Here is a 16,029-nt window from a genome sequence, read left to right as displayed (position 1 = left end):
CTTCTGAAAAAAATAAATCTAAATCATAGTTTGCAGGCTCATAAGAGTTTAGCTTTTAAATGAATTTTTAGATTGCTAAATAAAGGTTCTTAAATGAGTTACCACCCTTTCCCAATGTCTTTTCCAGACAGCAAACAGAGATGCAAACAAGCAATTACTGACGTAAGACATTGGAGACTTCTTCCATAGAGGGTCATGTTCCAGCATATCCATAAAAGAGCATAGTTGTGAATAATAAAAGTGGCTCCGTGTGGTTTTGTATGGACTGGGATCTCCCAGAAGCATCTTTCAATCTACTTACATGGGATTATACCAGCTAAGATGCAACCCCGGCTGCTCTGTGCTGGAAAGACTGATGTAATTTGGAAAATCCAAACTTTGTGGCCAATACCTCCAGGGGCTGTCACACAGTGGAATTACACTCTCACACATCCCCTGAGCTGTGGAGCCTATCCTGTTCGTGCTCTTCAGCCGCAGCGAATTTCATCTGAGTCTTTTCCTCTAGGAAAGAAAAGCTGAACAGTACTTGCAATCACTCCACTGCTGCCTCAGGATGGTTATCTGGCTCACTTTCCTGCCTCCAATAGCAGCCAAAATCAGATGCCTTGGGAGAAGGAGGTGGTCAGAGCAAGCAAATATGAAGTACCATCTCCCAAGAGATGATATGCAGCAGGCTCTGCAAGACACTGGTGACAGCAGCGGGCTTGGGACCCTGAACAGATAAAGAGATACCCTTGTTCACAGATAAATCTATCAAGTTTTCAGGTGTTTGCTCAAATATTATTAATTCTGCTCAGGTAAGGAAACATTTACTCCTAAGACGCACAGATAACCTGCACAGGCTTGGGGCTCTGTTGGCTACACCTCCTGCATCCTGTGCTGTCACTACGTTGTGCTGCCATGACTCTGCAGACCCTCTCACTGAACTCACTCAAAAACTACCAACGTCCTCCTGCTTGCAACTTGATGAGCCCAGCCTTAAGAGCTTTGTCTCTCACATGAAGCCAGGACAAATACGCCATTCACTGGCAAAACATGCCGTTCACAGTGACCAAAAGTGATCTAAGTGGTCTGGGGAGAAAAATAAACAACCGTTGTGTTTTCCATGACTTTCTCACTTCTGTTTTCCAAGGAAAGACAGACACAAGGCCTTCTGTGACTGAGATTTGCTCTAAGCTACAACAATGTACAGTCAAGGTGACAACATCAGTCATGTTTTAAGGCAGTTGGACTTCTCAAGCTCCTCACTCTGGAAATCTGAAAACTTCTGGGGATAGCTGTGAAATTTCAACTGATCAACACAGATACAGCCTATGGAGTTGTTCACTAGCACACAGATAAACAGAACTTACTGCAGCAAATACAGCAGATATCTAATTAGTAAATGGGCATTCATATTGTTTGCAGCAGAATTTGGATGAAGCCTCTGATTTGTCTCTGAATGGTCAAAGTTGGGATGGTGGACACATCCTCACATGGCGAAATAGCAATGTAAGAAAGCGGTATGCACAAAGCAAATGTGAAATCAGGCTGTGTACTATTTCCAAGGTCTTGTGCTGTTTCACTGGCACTAAGTCTGCTGTTTACTCTTCACTTGTTGCTATGCATAAGTGCCAAGTATTTATTAGAACAAATTATTAGAAATAATGAGAAGCCAATAAGTAAATCAATAAAGACTCGTTTATGCGAAAAAATACGTTTATCCTCACTTCTGATAAATAGCCAGGCAGGCAAAGCTGAAAGATCTCCACGTCAAATGAATAGTCAAGGCACTGAAAAATAAATTTTGGTGAATTAGAGCAGGTTCACCTAAAAGGATACTAAATGTAGTTTCATTTTTTGTGCCTACTGAGCATGAAAAAAGTTTGTACACAATGAAATCACTAGATGAAACTACAACATGTATGTGACTTAAGCTTATTAACATCAGTTTGCCCAATTTAGATAAAACAGATCAATCGCTGTAGAGTTATTCCTTATTTGGAATAAAAGGGCTCAATTTCTGGTAATTTTTATTTCTTAATGTCCCGTATTTGTCCTGTTAAAAAAAGCTCACTTGTTCTTAGCTATACCACACTGATATCATGGAAAATATCTGTCAGGAAATCTCTTTCGTCAGCTCTGTTTAGCCCACAAGATTAATAAAGGCAGACCACACAGACATCCTCCACCCATTTCATGGCACTCTAAAAAACCTCCTACCACAAGACAAGCTCCAATTATTTCATTTTCTTTCCTTTTCTTTTTCTCAATTTTTGAGAATCACCTATCATCATCTTAATGGAGCTCTCAGCTCATACATGTTGTTTTTTTCCTATGATCTTCCTGTGACTTCCTATGTTGGGGTCATTCTCCTCCTTTTATAGGTGGGGACACTGTGGCAGGATTTGGTGCTCAGTGTGATGATAAGGAAAGGTATAGGCAGCTGTGGTCCTCTTTCAGAATGTAGGAGAAAGAGGATGACAAATTAAGATAATCAGAAAATTAGGAAATAAATAAATTTTTAAAAAATAATCTAAATTTGGTATGGACATTTGAGGTAATTAATGCTTTGGGTACCTTCAGGACCCCAAAAGCATAAATTGTATTATCAGTGTTAATAGCTTTTATAATATCATTGTATGTTATTCATGTTCCTGCTGTGCTTTTCTTCACTAGGTGGTAACCACAGAAACCAGAAATCAAACCAAAAAAGAGCTATCAGTGACAGAAGCATGGTGATATGGCACAGAATGATACTCTGCATTTGTTATCGGTGACCGCCAGAAAGACAGACAGAGAGAGAGAGAAAAACACCACAGTTGCTTTAAGATGTGTATTAACTCGGGATATCAAAGCGCAAAACCAGAAATACGGTGTCTGCAACAAACTCCTGAGGGGAGAAAAGCAAAGAATTACCTGACGCAACAGCTTCAGAGGGTGAAGCTGCGTTTTTTTCCCCATAAACACAGCTCCATGATTTAGTCTTTCCTAAAGGTTGAATATATAAGCTCTCAGCAGAGAGATGGCTCTAGAAAATAATTAGCTCTATGTGGTGAGCAGGCTGCAAGCTGCCTGCACTAGTCAGCATTCACTGCTTGTGGCAGAGTGCCAACTACATACACATAAGATTCATCCAAAACTAGCTCCTCTGATCCCACAGCTAGCTGGAAGATATGGAATATTCTTGAATAAACCTCCACTTGCACAAATATAAACTTTATGTCCACCCGTACATAGAACTTTAAGAGGTAAAACCAATCCAGATGTTCACTGCTTTCCAGAGACAAAAAATGCAACCAGTACTAGAATTGCACATTAACCCTTGTTTAGAGAAATGTTGATCCTTTCACACTTCTTTAACTTGGGCAATCACCAAGATGAGCTGTGTCTAAACAGCCTAAAAAGTGTTCATAACCTGATTTACTTTCCATGCAGAGAGATTTACTTATATTCTGTAGCAGTGAATTTTACTTAAATAGATAATACAGAGAAGCACTTTGAACTCATGATTTCATAGCTCCTGCACTCCTCCGTATTCTGTGAGGCCTGAATTTCCCTGTATGTGTGGCATGGGAGGTGATTTCTGTTCACACACAATTGAAAAGAAACTCAAATCTTTTAAGGCCTAGTCTATCATTAAAAAGCCAGCCTTAGCCAAGAGCCATCATACATAATTGTTACGTTTATTCTAGGTTGGTGGGTTTGGGGTTTTTTATTAAATATAGTTTTATTTTCAGTATGCAAGTGTCTCCATCTAACTAAACTTCATCCCTGAAATGAGGTGGAATGCTGCAGGGTGAGGTTTGAAAGGCAAACTTAGGAAAATTGAAAATAGGTGATCTTACCTGAGTTCTTTATCTTCTCTGAGAAGTCAAGAGGGCAACTCCTCACAGAACCCATAAGAATGAGCAATTAAAAAAAATGTATAACAAACTATTCTAGAAATAATAATTAAATTTCCCCCTGACCCATAAGGTTTGGGAGCCAAAAGTTTCTTCTGTCCTTTTTAAATAAAAAACCTCTGCTACAGGTTGCTAAAGAAAGGGCTCTGAAAAATATACTAAAGATTTCTGCTGAAGTGATTTGAGTTGGCAATGCAGCTCATTGCTTATTATTTTCTTTTCCCATTTCATATCCAGACAAGATGACCAAAGTATAAAACCCTCAAGTAAATTTTCAAAGCACATGGCACTAACAAAACTTCAACAGAAGCAGTTTAGACACTGAGTGTTTTTGGAAAATCCCATTTTTCTGATGCAAGATGAAGTTTCACATTACTGGGGATTGCTGCAGCTTAATAGGAATAAGTGTAATAACCATAACATAACCAAAGAATGGCTAAAATGCCTCTTTTCTCCTACCCTGTGACCTACTGTTTGGGCCCCCATCAGTCTCAGGGGTATTTTTCTCCCCACCCCCAACTGACTAGGAAAAACATTTTTCTTTTGCAAACTCTTATTTTGCAAAGGTGACAAATTTGCTCTGTTCTTTTGTTCCCTTTTGGGAGTTTTGTGCCTATTTCAAATGATGAAATCCTTCCTTTGTATCCCTCAGCCACTGGAACAGAAGCCACATGATGCTGATAACTTTTAGAAAGGCAAGGCACTCAGAAGGGTGGGTGCTGCCATCACCTGCCCAGTTGCCCAGCATGGAAAGACCAACTCAGGTGGAGGATTGGAAGCACAAGACAGAACAGTGCACTGCTGGAAGAGCTCCAGCTGGCTGTTAGTCCCTGCTTCAGGGCATCTTCCTGTCTGAAGGCAAAGAAGAAGTTATAAGGAAGCTGTGGTTTTAAGAAGCTCACTGCAGACCTCAAGAGAAGAAGGATGCTTTGAGAATAAATTTTATCATCAATAAGTAAATGGATTTTTTTTCCCTCTTACACTTAGTCCACGTTTTATATACCAATATTTCTAATTACATGGACATACACTACTAATGCTGACTTTTCAGAATGCTGGAAACTCACTGATTTTGCGGGAACATGTTCAGTAGTGAGGCCATTAAGTGTCCCTGCAATGAACAGATTTGCTCAAACACTGGCCTCAACCACTTGAGAGCCTCTACAACAGAAGCAAATACTGAGACCTGTTAAAATAATGCAACTTCAAGCAAACATAATTGCTTCAGTTACCAGGTTGGAGGTGTCACCAGCAATTCACTTTCAAAGGAGTAGAATTCTATTAAAACCCTTCACTGGTTTGGCCTGGACAGATTGAAAACAAAGCCAGGAGAGAGATCACCTTTTGCACATGGCAAGACATTGCTGACTGCAAGAGTAACTCACAAGAGAAAAAACAATCCCACCCAGTCAAGTTTCATGAAAAATTTTTATTAAAAGAGCATTTGGAAATAACATATTTCATGAAATTACAGAGTCCTAAATAAATTAATTCCTAAATCTTCAATACAATATAAACTTCTGTTTAATGGAACAGACAATATTACGTATCTGCACAGAAAACGCTTTTTTTTCAAACAACAACTACAATTAAAACTAACTACAATAATGTTCAGAGAAATGGTTTCACATTAAACTATTCCAGAAGAAAAGGACATAACATTTATTATTTTTATATATTACTTATATATATTATATATTTTACTCATACATTACTTATATATATATTATTATATATTACTATTGCATTGCTTTATATTAAATAAAATCATTATATATATATTTTAAATATAAATGTATATTAATATTTTTAACTACATATTACTTATATTACTAACATGTATTACTATGATATGACATTATTACTATATAATAATGTATCATCAAGAGTGATCTACATGGTGGATTGCAGCTGGTTTCATAGTTTAACATTAAGCAATCATAGCATTTCAAACCCATCATAAAAGTCCTTATTTCAAAGCTTCCATTTCCTTTAGGAATCCAGACGAGTTCTTTTCCTTGGACGTGCCTCCTCCTCTTCATCCTCATCAGTAAAATTAAATATTTCAAATATACATTTCTGCCAGTTGAAAAAGGAAAAATAAAAAAGAAATTTATCGTATTAAAAAAAATACAAATGAGCAATTGCAGTACACAACCCCCAGCCAACCTGTGCAGGACACATAAGCCTGCCAGTAGCAAGTTTCTGGGTGATGCCTTTTGCATTCCAAGACCCTTTTGTCTGGAGAGTGGTTTTGAACCTCAGCTTGAGCCTCCTTGCTCATCTGATCTGACCACAGAATTGTTTCAAAATCACTTTGTAAACTCCCAGCTTCAAATGCACAGATCCAATGTGCAGTTCTGCAGAAGAAGCAAGATTAACCTGTGCCCACCAGATTACCAAGAGACTCCAGTCCCGCCTAAGCATTTCTTAAACCTTCCCCCAAATTAGTCAGAGTTTCACTAGGCAGAGATTTGGCTGCATTTATCTCTAACTAAGACACCCTGCCCACAGGCCATTGCTGACCGTGCCACGTTATACCCGGCAAAGCACCATGAGGCTGCTGCGCTGTCCTACACGAGGGCAACAGCTTCCATACAAGCTCTCCCACCTTGACAGGTGACATCACTGTGGTCAGGGGTGTGGATGTTGCATTGGAGACATTGGAGCTTTGTGGTGATGTCGGAGCTGCCTCCTCTTCAACTTTACTGCCCCGGGGTCCTTCATCCGCCTCGGAGACTGTTTCATCTCTGACAAATGTCTTGCCAGGCAACATGGAGGGGACACTGCAAGAAACATAGGACAAGTGATTTGAGCTTTGCCTGATGCTTCAGACTTAGCCAGACTCAGAAATGGCTTGCAGAGCTTTCAAGGGAATTCAGCATGTTGCAGAAGGCAATCCAGCTCGATCTCCAGTTCCACCCTCACTGTAAACTTCAACAACCCAGCTGACAATGGGGGAAATGGAATCCTAACTTGGAGGGACAGAGCAAGATCCTGCTCTGCATAAAGGGCGAGTTTCTGAATGGAACACTTAATCTAGTGACCCACAGCAGCTCTACTACATGAGGCCACAAGAAAAGGCAGATGAGGGTTTACTGCAAATTAAGAGGGTTTTCAGCAAAAATGAAACCCAACCCCAATCCCAGCCACCTTCTTCTGCTGCCCTTCTGGAAAAGAAAAACAACCAGCAGTCTTGTGCAATGGCAGTCACTAGCAGTCTCAGAAGACAGAAATTGGGCCATACCTGTTCAATGTCTGGCTTTGACAGTTTTTTTCTTGCTCGTATTTTGCCTTCAGTCCCTGGAACGTGCGAACATATTGGATGGAGTCCAGCTTGTCAGAGAAATTCTCAACTATATGTTCGATAAGAGACTGGATGTCTTCCTGCAGAAGAACAAAACAGGGTTTTAGCCTCCAATATTCACATTCATAAGGTCAGAAAGCTTTTGAGTTTTGTTTGGAAAGCAACTAAGCCCTTCTCCAGAGCCAAAACATTCTTGTCAAGAACAAATGGGAAACAGGCAGATTTATCCTTAAAAAAAAAGCTGAGATCTAGAAAGAATTATTGAGCTTCCCATAGAAACAGACAATAGACTCAGCAGTGTCCCAATTTTACTTGTGACTCTTCCACCAAACCAGGATGTTTCCTATCTGGGAGAGCTGCCTTTTGCCTCTCAACCTGAGAGTCCATGGATGTGTCAGTGCTGAGGCTGCTGCTGAACTTACCACCCGGATGAATTCAAACAGCTCCAGCAAGGCAGAGTTGAGCAAGTTGTACCTAGTCCCATTGTCCAACAGAGCATTTACAACTGGCTCAAAGAGGTTTCCCAGAATGATGTACCGGTTGTAAAGATCGTCTTTCAGGTCAATCATCCTCCTCATAAAACGAAGAGCAGCTGTGTGAAGAAAGACATTCAAGCATTTACTAACCCCATGCCAGGGCTCCAATCTGCTCCTCGTGGAAGAACTGAAAATTCTGGTGTTATCCCAAGAGGAAAATGCACTCCTAAAGCAAGAGCATTAAGAAGCACTTGGGGAAAGTGCAGAAGCAGGATTTGCTGACAGATCCCCTTTTCTTTCCTTCTTGGACTTTGCTGGGTATTTGAAGGTCATCAGGGACCATTGATCTCTTTCTCAGGTCCAGCAGCAATACACTTAAGCATGTGTGAAGTTCAACTCTTCACTCCCTCCTGTGCTTTTCTCTGCTCCCCTCCCAGAACCAGCCCCAAGTCTTTAACTATCCTACTTCACAGAATTTCATTCCCTCTCCACAAGGAGCACCAGATTTAGGACCTTCTTAAAGAAGGACACGATTTCCATGGAAATGAGACAAGAGATCTCATCACTAAGGATCCTTACTGCCAGGAAGACCTGAAAAGATCCCTGAGGACTTCAAAAGAGACCACAATCCTCCTCCCACCAGGAACTGCAGTGGTCTACGCTCACGGACAGATGCTACCTTTCTTGCCAAATTACTTCATGGTAGCCAGTAAAACACAGGAAATCAACAGGACTTCTAAGTTCAAGTGTAGACACTGGTACTCTGGTGCACCTTCCACACAGGACACACAAAGCCTTGATGAAGGAAACCACAACAGCTCCATACTCACACAAGGCCAGAAATTTGTGCTTGGATTTCAACAATACCAGGATTCTTCTTAGCAGATCTTTGCTTGTAACATACTTCTTCATGTGATACCTGTGCTGTCGCACACAAAAAGAAAGCACCTCCAAAACTAAAGCAAGTATTTCTGCTGTTTGATAATCATCTACAAGAAAAAGGAATGTATTCAGTTATACCAAAGAAAGAAATAATGTACTGTCGTGTACACTGAGCTCCGTTGATATTACAGTTTGTGATGTGTTTTTAGTGGATTTTTGTCTTACTGGATTGCTTTAGGAAGCAGCACGTTGGGTCAGAACAAAACAACAAATACAACTGTGTCTTTTTTCCCCATTACAGCCAATATTCTTTAAAATCAGACTGGGAAAACTACTACATGACTCACAATAGACATCAAGAAAGTACATCTGTGCAAAGCACAGCATCAAGCTACATCAGCATTCACAGCTGCAAGAAAGGGCAATGAAAACTCCTGCCAGTAGAACCACTGTCCTTGAAGGAACAACAGTTTGTAGCAGGAATATTCCCAGCTGGCATCAGGGGCCTATTGTTGTTCTCAGGACTATAACTCCCATCGAAACATTTCAGGATTAAAGGGGGAAAAAAATCGTCATTACCTTTGTCATAGGATTTTTCTGATGTATCAGCCAGAAGTGGGGCAGTAAGAACATGAATGCAACGGTCGTAGAAGAAATCGAGAAACTCAAATATTTCTAAATTCTAAAACAACAGTAACTCCATTAAACTCTGGCAATCACATATAATCTTTTAAATACGAAAGAGTAGTAGCAGAAGAAACAGCCTAGGAAGAATTCTACTGACTCCCTCAGTTCTGCCTCTATCTTTTATTTAGGCCTGCAGCACTGTCTTCACTCAAGCAAGATTGACTTATTTATTTTGGGAAAAATCTGTGAGACAGCCAACCAACCTAGCCATCACCAAAAGGCTCTCCAGCATGGATGCAAATATAAACACATCAAATGCAGAAACTCCTCAATGACTCAAAGTGCTTTACCAAGTGACCTTAAACCACTCTGACATGCAGTTTCTTCTGCAGCCAGAACAACCTGCAAACCTTTTGACTGGTATTCTGGGACATTACAATGTATTAAAACATTGATTTGGTTTCACACAGACTCTACTGGACTCTCTTCTTTCAGGATTTATCATCCAGCTAGAGGGAGCTACAGTTAGTGCTATGGCACTGCCACAGGGGACTGCTTGGTTTCGTGCCTGCACAGTGCCCCAGACACACTAGGGCACACTTTCATTAGCAAAATTCACTTCTGTTTTGCTTATTTAAACTCACTACCAGACCACACTCCACTTAATAAAAAAACCCCTAAAATTGTTTATTCTCTGCCCACAATAATAGCAATAGAGACTCTCAGGCTTTTAACTTTGCTGAGACAGTGATGTGTCTTCTGCCCTTCGTGTTCACTTACACTAACGCGTTCCCGCATATTCTCTGGATCAATCAGAATAAGCAAAATCTTCTTTAGCTGATTATCTCCTCCAAGTGCAGGGTCAGAGTTGTTGATCAACTGCTCAATGATCACAATGAGGAGTTGGTTGTTCTGCAAAAAACAAACCAACCAACAAAGAAAACACAAAATAATTATTAGCAGGAATGGAATGAGTTCCCCAGTTTCTGTAATTTTTTTAAATAAAAATTAAAAGAAAACAGAGAAATTGAGACTTTGCCTCATTATTTCCCTGTTTGCCCTAAAACTAGTATGTTAACAATCTCCAAACCACTTTTACTTACATTGTCACTCTGATGGGCCTCTTGCAGTACAAAGTCGTGGACCGTGAAAGGATTAAAGTATCCTACATAAGACAATATATCTGCAGCAACAGATCTTACTTGCAGATCATTCATTCCCTAAGACAAAAGAGATTAATTTGTTAGAGTATATCAAGTTTGGTATTTATTATCAAGTGAAGATTCAAAGGAGAGGCACTTAAAAATCTGGACAATGTTTCATTACAAAAGTTTCTAGGAGAAACACAGTAAAACAGTTACAGAAGAACAACAAGAACCCAGGCAAATATTTTCCCACTCTTTCCCTCCTTTAGAAAGGACACAAGGTTTTCTGTGAACTTGAGAGCCCTAATTTAGGCCAGAAACATTCACATCAGCCTACTTGCTAAAATATCTCAGACACTGATCTTTTCTACCTGTTATCCACAATTCATTTGGTACAAAAGGACCAGCTGTACAAATCAAGGTGTACAACAATCTCTCTGCTCATTTGCAGGCAACAAGAATTCAGATGGGATTGTGTCTCACGAAAAAAACAATCAAGCTGCCACATCAAGAAGAGTCTCTTTCAAGGTTCACACCACCTTGTCCCAAGGACTGCACTGCCCACAGACTTCTCCATCATGCAAAGTAAAAATCATAAGAGCAATCAAGCCAGGCTACTCCAGAGTAGAACTGTGGGCAGCTTTTGGAGGCTGAACATCACAAGGAACTTCCACTCTCAGCAGAGCAAAGCTCTCCCATCAGACTTAGACGAGGTAGGTCCAAAACACTGGTGAAATCACTAAGACCTTTTCTAGTTTTATTAAAATCAGCTGTACATTTTCACTTACCATTAACCTTTCAAGAGTTGGAAGAATTTCAAACTTTGCCAAAGTGCTGAGAAATTCACCTCTATTCGTAGGTAATGCATAAGAAAAGGCAAAGAATTCCCTGAAAAACTTCACCTAGTGCACAAGAAAAAAATAAGGCCAGGTTTATTTGAGTCAGAAAACTCTCGGAAAGGAGGAAACAGTTCTGCGGTCTTGGAGGTATTTCTGGAGAATCAGCCAGGACACCCTCCCTTTAACACAAACTGTAACTATCAGAACAGTTTCACTCTTTCTATTTCATCTCTTTCATTTAAAGCATTCAAGGAAACACCGAGAACACTGGCTTACCAATTCACGTAGTTGCTCATCAGCTGTAGCTTCATCATTCAATTTTGCAAAAATTTCAGAGAAAAATATCTCATCTTTCTGTGGAACACACAAAAAGAACACAACTTACACAGTGTCTCTGGAGAGTGAAAATAAATCTTTCTAGGATCCTCCACTGCACAAAGTCAAACTCTCCACACTGCCATTATTTTTATCCCAAAGAAAGCAAATGCCAGAGTACACATTGAGCAGGATCATTTCCAGTGTATTGTTTCAGCACTTCCTGTGTGTGGCACAAGCAGCTCTGGGAGACCAGAGCCACAGGTGAATCTGAGCAGAGGAGACGATCCCTTAAACTGACCCCTAAATTCGTCTCTACAGAGGGTGGCACTTCCTTTCCTTCTGTGCTGTTCCACCCCAGGGCTTTGCAGCTCTTCTCAACCTCATAGATTCCCCGTGGGATCTGCCACACACCCCACCCCCAGCAAAAGGACAGAAAAGGGCAGTCCGAAGCTGTGCCAGGCTCCCTCCTTGCACCTTGCATGGAACCTTCCAGGGAAGCAACCCCTGCACTTCTGCACTAGAAAGTGCCCACCAAGAGACAATATTGACCTTGCTGCACCCACGCTGTTCACACTACACTATGAACAACCCACAGGATCAGTTTCCCTCTTTTGGATCTGTAGCATTGCAAGGCATCTTTTCAGTCCACCTCTGCAAGGGGGACAAGATTAACAGGTTACAAGTTGGCTGCAGACACGTCCTCCTTAATCGTACTCACAATAAAACCTTCTCTCCCACTTGCAGGAGCTCTGCTTTGCCAAGATGGGAAACTTTTGGGACTATTCTTTGCTTCTCAGATTCATATCCTCTGCTGCTAAGGCTCACTTAAGGATATATAGGACAACATTTTATTTCTTGTAAAGCATTTTGGTTACCCCGCTGCTTCAGACTCCAAGAAAACCAGGGTGAACATCATCATCTCTCAAGTGTTTGGGTGCTCTCTGCCCTCTCTGCACATGTATTTCTTTGTACACCTTCACACGGAAAACAGTGTAACAAATGCCCCTAACAGAGAATAACAAATGTTGCTTGTTCCTGAAATACCTACACAAAACCAGTTCCAAAGGTGTATGTTGCTTGGCAATCACAGAGAAGGACTTTAAACTCTTTACAACCCATTAAGAAGTATTAAGATACTCACTTGAAATCTACCGTTTTGAAAGTACAGAATGCAAGGCATCAGAAAGAAGGGGAAGCATTCAAACATTGTGCAAATGAAAGTGATTGACTTAGACAGTGTTCACCAGCTGGAACCCATTTCCAAACCACAGCCAGAGGGATCTATACAGATCCCATCTAGGCCACACTTACCTGCAAGACTCTTAAAATCTCCTCTTCGCTGCGTCTGATGAATGCAGTGAGGGTAGAAAGAAAACCCTCTTCCAAGTCAGATGAATTCTGCGAGATGATGGCATGAATGTATTGCGCCCTGAATGTCTGGCGGATTTTGTGCCTGATTTCAGGGTCTCTTGTAGGAATAACTTCCTGAAGCTTTGCTGTTTTCATCAAGAACTCCCTGAGGCTTTCTGGCTGAGCCAAAGACGGATCATATTCAAGGCATCCAGCAACATTCAGAATACACTCGTCAGAAAACATCACCTCAAACAGAACATCTTCATCCAGGTACAAAATTCCTCTCACAATGTCAAACAAAAGATGCAAGCCTTCAGTGTCCTTTAAATTCTCACAGACTTGGAAAAGCTGCAGCAGTTTGGGAATATAGCCTTCCTTTTTCAAGGCCAGGGCTAGCTTTTCCTTACCAACGCGTGAGCGGCCAGCAGAGCTCACGAGGTCTGCGATCTCTCCAAGTCTGTGGACTTCACAGCTGGGAAGGTCCATCAACGGAATACTTGCACTCATTTCTTCAGGTGTTCCTCTTCCGACTCAAGAAGGTCCTGGGCGACTTCCACTGAACAACGCCAATGCCAAAAAAAGGGAATGGGAGGGAAGCAAGACAGGAGCACATGCTGCACTGACCTGCTGCTGCACTGGCCTCCCACTGCTCTGCCCCTCCAACTGCCACAGGTATTCCAAGGCCTTATGGTGTCACCTGGACCAGAGCCTTCTGATTGGTCCATCCCTCAACATTCTGGATTACTGGGCTCATGACAGCCAACGGTCACAACCAACCAACTCCTTTTCGTTGTTGACCTTTTAGGAGTTCTGCAGTAACTTCCAGTACCTTCAGGGGCTCAGTAAGGAAGCTGGAGAGGGACTTTTCCCAAGGCAGGCAGGGATAAGGGGAATGGCCTTAAGCTGTCTCTGGACTGCAAGGGTGGTAAGGCACTGGCACAGGTTGCCCAGAAAGGCTGTGGATTCCCCATCTCTGGAAGTGTTCAAGGCCAGGCTGGATGGGGCCCTGAGCAGTCTGGTCTAGTGAGTGCCATCCCTGCCCATGGCAGAGGGCTTAAAACTAGATGATCTTTAAGGTCCCTTCCCACCAAAACCATTCTATCATCCTATGATCTGGAAGAGAGATAGAAACAGTAGTAACTGTATCATGGCTCTTACCCCCTCCTGGCTTTGTAAGAGCAGCAGTCTTTATCTTTTCAGGGAGCACAAAGGGTAATTTGTGTTTGTGCAACATGTTAGAAATTTCAAATGCCATCCAGCAAAGGTAAGTGCTCTTTTTCCATCAGTTAATTTAATGCTGCCGCGTGGCTCTTCATACCACACTCCCCAAGGGCCACACTGGCCCTTCCAGCACAGGGCACACACTGCTACACACAGAAACACCACCACCCAGGAAAAATCCCACCAGCCCATCAGGGCTGGAAAGCCTTTTGAAATCAGATGGCAATGAACAGGCCTAGTGTTTCCCCATTGAGGGTGTGTCCCAGCTTCTTCTACCCATGGAAAAATGCATCTAAAACATGCATGGAATAAGTCCTGTGGGAAACAAAGCAGAAGGTTTTGTGGAGGCCTTTGGAAAACAGGAAGCCATGCACAGGCACAAGTTGTGATACTTTTGCTGGCCAGCATCTTTTTAATAGAGAGTTTTTACTGGAAGATGTTGATCTATTTTTAGCAAATTAATCAGGACAGAAGTAATTTTTGAGGAATATCTCATTTGGACTTGAAGCTGTGAGGTTTCTCTTCATATTTCTGGTACCTTGCTTCCTTTCTCCTCTGGAAACACTTTTTCTTTAAAAAAAAAAAAAAGGGAATTAAATGTTAGAAATGAGAGAGAGCAGAATTAAAATGTTTCAAGCCTGGTCATTTATTTTTTTTTGTTTTCATTTTATGAAAATTCTCAGCACTGAATTTTCATCTCAATTAAAACTTCCTAAAACCAAGAAAAATGTTTCTACCTACTCTATTAAAAATGTTCAGTTTTGTTTGTTCTAACCCATCTTAACATGGTTAACAGAAGGAGGGTTGCAGAGTCCAGGCATACCACCCTGAGGAACTGAGGAGGGCACTAGAGAGCCCCTAAGCCTATTTGGGCTAAGCTTCAACACCATCATCAATACTAGCATTTCATTAGATATTTTCACGTTATCATTAGCTGTAGTACTGTAGCTGTACTATCATTACAATTAATTTGTCTTACCTAGAATAAGAAATTCCAAAAAAATCACACATTCCAGCCTCAAAAAATCCATTTTTCCCCCCTCTTTTTAGTCATTGTGATCTATGTACCTTCTAGCTACAAACATTTCTACCCTGAAATCCCTATAGAGGAAATCTGCTAGATCTCAAGTTTCTCTCTTTGCATTTTTGCAAAGTTATAACACAACAGGGTGGACAGAAAAAGCCCGAGGGAGCACATATTGGGCTAGGTGCCCAGAGAGCTTCACCTCTCCCCAGGCCTTTTGGACTGCTTTAATGCCCAGTACATTGAAGAAAAAAACCCTCTCACTCCAGTTGAACATAACTGCAAGCACAAAAACCTGTGGCAGGGCTGGCAAGACTAGTAAAGCTCATTATTTTGTACTAAGCCACAGTGCAGTCAAGTGCATTTTGTTGCATAAGATAGAACACGTCAAGATCTTGAACTGGCACAGAAAAATGGGTGAAAGTTTCTGATTTAGTAGAAGCTAAGGAAGGTGCATGTTGCCAGAAAATTATAGTTATCCATTTTGCTCCAGCCTCAATGACAGTGGTTAAAAGCCTTCCCAGGTCTTAGAGCAGCACTGTGTGCTACAGCCAAATGGCAGAAGAGCCTTTGGGTATTAAACAGATCAAGAAATTTTAAAGGTAGCACTTTTTGACAGTTTGCATGTCACATTTTCTGCCCTTTGTATTTAAATGGCACCTAGGAACAGACTAAAGATGAATATACTTAAATTTTACAATAACCTATTTCAGCCTTCATGCCTTCCTAGGAGCATCATCTTCCTTAGAAAGGGACTTATGCCATATATTTATTTCTGAGGGAAAAAATTTACTTTATGCTTGGTGAACATCAATCCTCCAGCGGGTCCCCTTCATACACACCTTGTTGTCAGTTTGCAGCCACTTAAGAGAAGAGCTGGGGAAGAGATCTGGGCATTTAATCAGTGGATGTGTAAGGTTACAGGAAAGCATTTGTGAGAAAAGGAGAGCAGG

The 16,029-nt window shown here is 41.3% G+C and overlaps 1 protein-coding gene across 1 annotated transcript; it reads right to left on the bottom strand.

The window, feature by feature from the left end:
- Positions 1-5,632: 5,632 nt before the first annotated feature.
- On the bottom strand, positions 5,633-13,462 carry LOC108499276 (serine/threonine-protein phosphatase 4 regulatory subunit 3B-like). Its single transcript, XM_017818955.1, has 11 exons — positions 12,790-13,462; positions 11,437-11,514; positions 11,110-11,223; positions 10,280-10,396; positions 9,957-10,088; positions 9,129-9,231; positions 8,498-8,656; positions 7,614-7,783; positions 7,132-7,271; positions 6,496-6,670; positions 5,633-5,963 (listed from the first exon to the last, which is right to left on the bottom strand). The coding sequence occupies exons 1-11, from the start codon at positions 13,336-13,338 to the stop codon at positions 5,877-5,879; spliced, it is 1,824 nt and encodes a 607-aa protein (XP_017674444.1). The 5' UTR covers positions 13,339-13,462; the 3' UTR covers positions 5,633-5,876.
- Positions 13,463-16,029: the final 2,567 nt, after the last annotated feature.

Source organism: Lepidothrix coronata, unplaced genomic scaffold (genome assembly GCF_001604755.1).
Source record: "Lepidothrix coronata isolate B3197 unplaced genomic scaffold, Lepidothrix_coronata-1.0 Scaffold71, whole genome shotgun sequence".
Lineage (NCBI taxonomy): Eukaryota > Metazoa > Chordata > Aves > Passeriformes > Pipridae > Lepidothrix > Lepidothrix coronata.
Note: the sequence above shows the minus strand (reverse complement) of the source record. Positions and strands in the feature narration are given on the sequence as shown.

Excerpts from the sequence above, each read along its gene's own strand:
- LOC108499276 (XM_017818955.1), bottom strand. The coding sequence starts at position 13,338 with ATGAGTGCAAGTATTCCGTTGATGGACCTTCCCAGCTGTGAAGTCCAC. Across the intron at positions 7,272-7,613 it reads TGTTTGAATTCATCCGGGTG|GAAGACATCCAGTCTCTTAT; the intron begins GTAAGTTCAGCA and ends GTTCTTCTGCAG. Across the intron at positions 6,671-7,131 it reads CAAAGCCAGACATTGAACAG|TGTCCCCTCCATGTTGCCTG; the intron begins GTATGGCCCAAT and ends TGTTTCTTGCAG.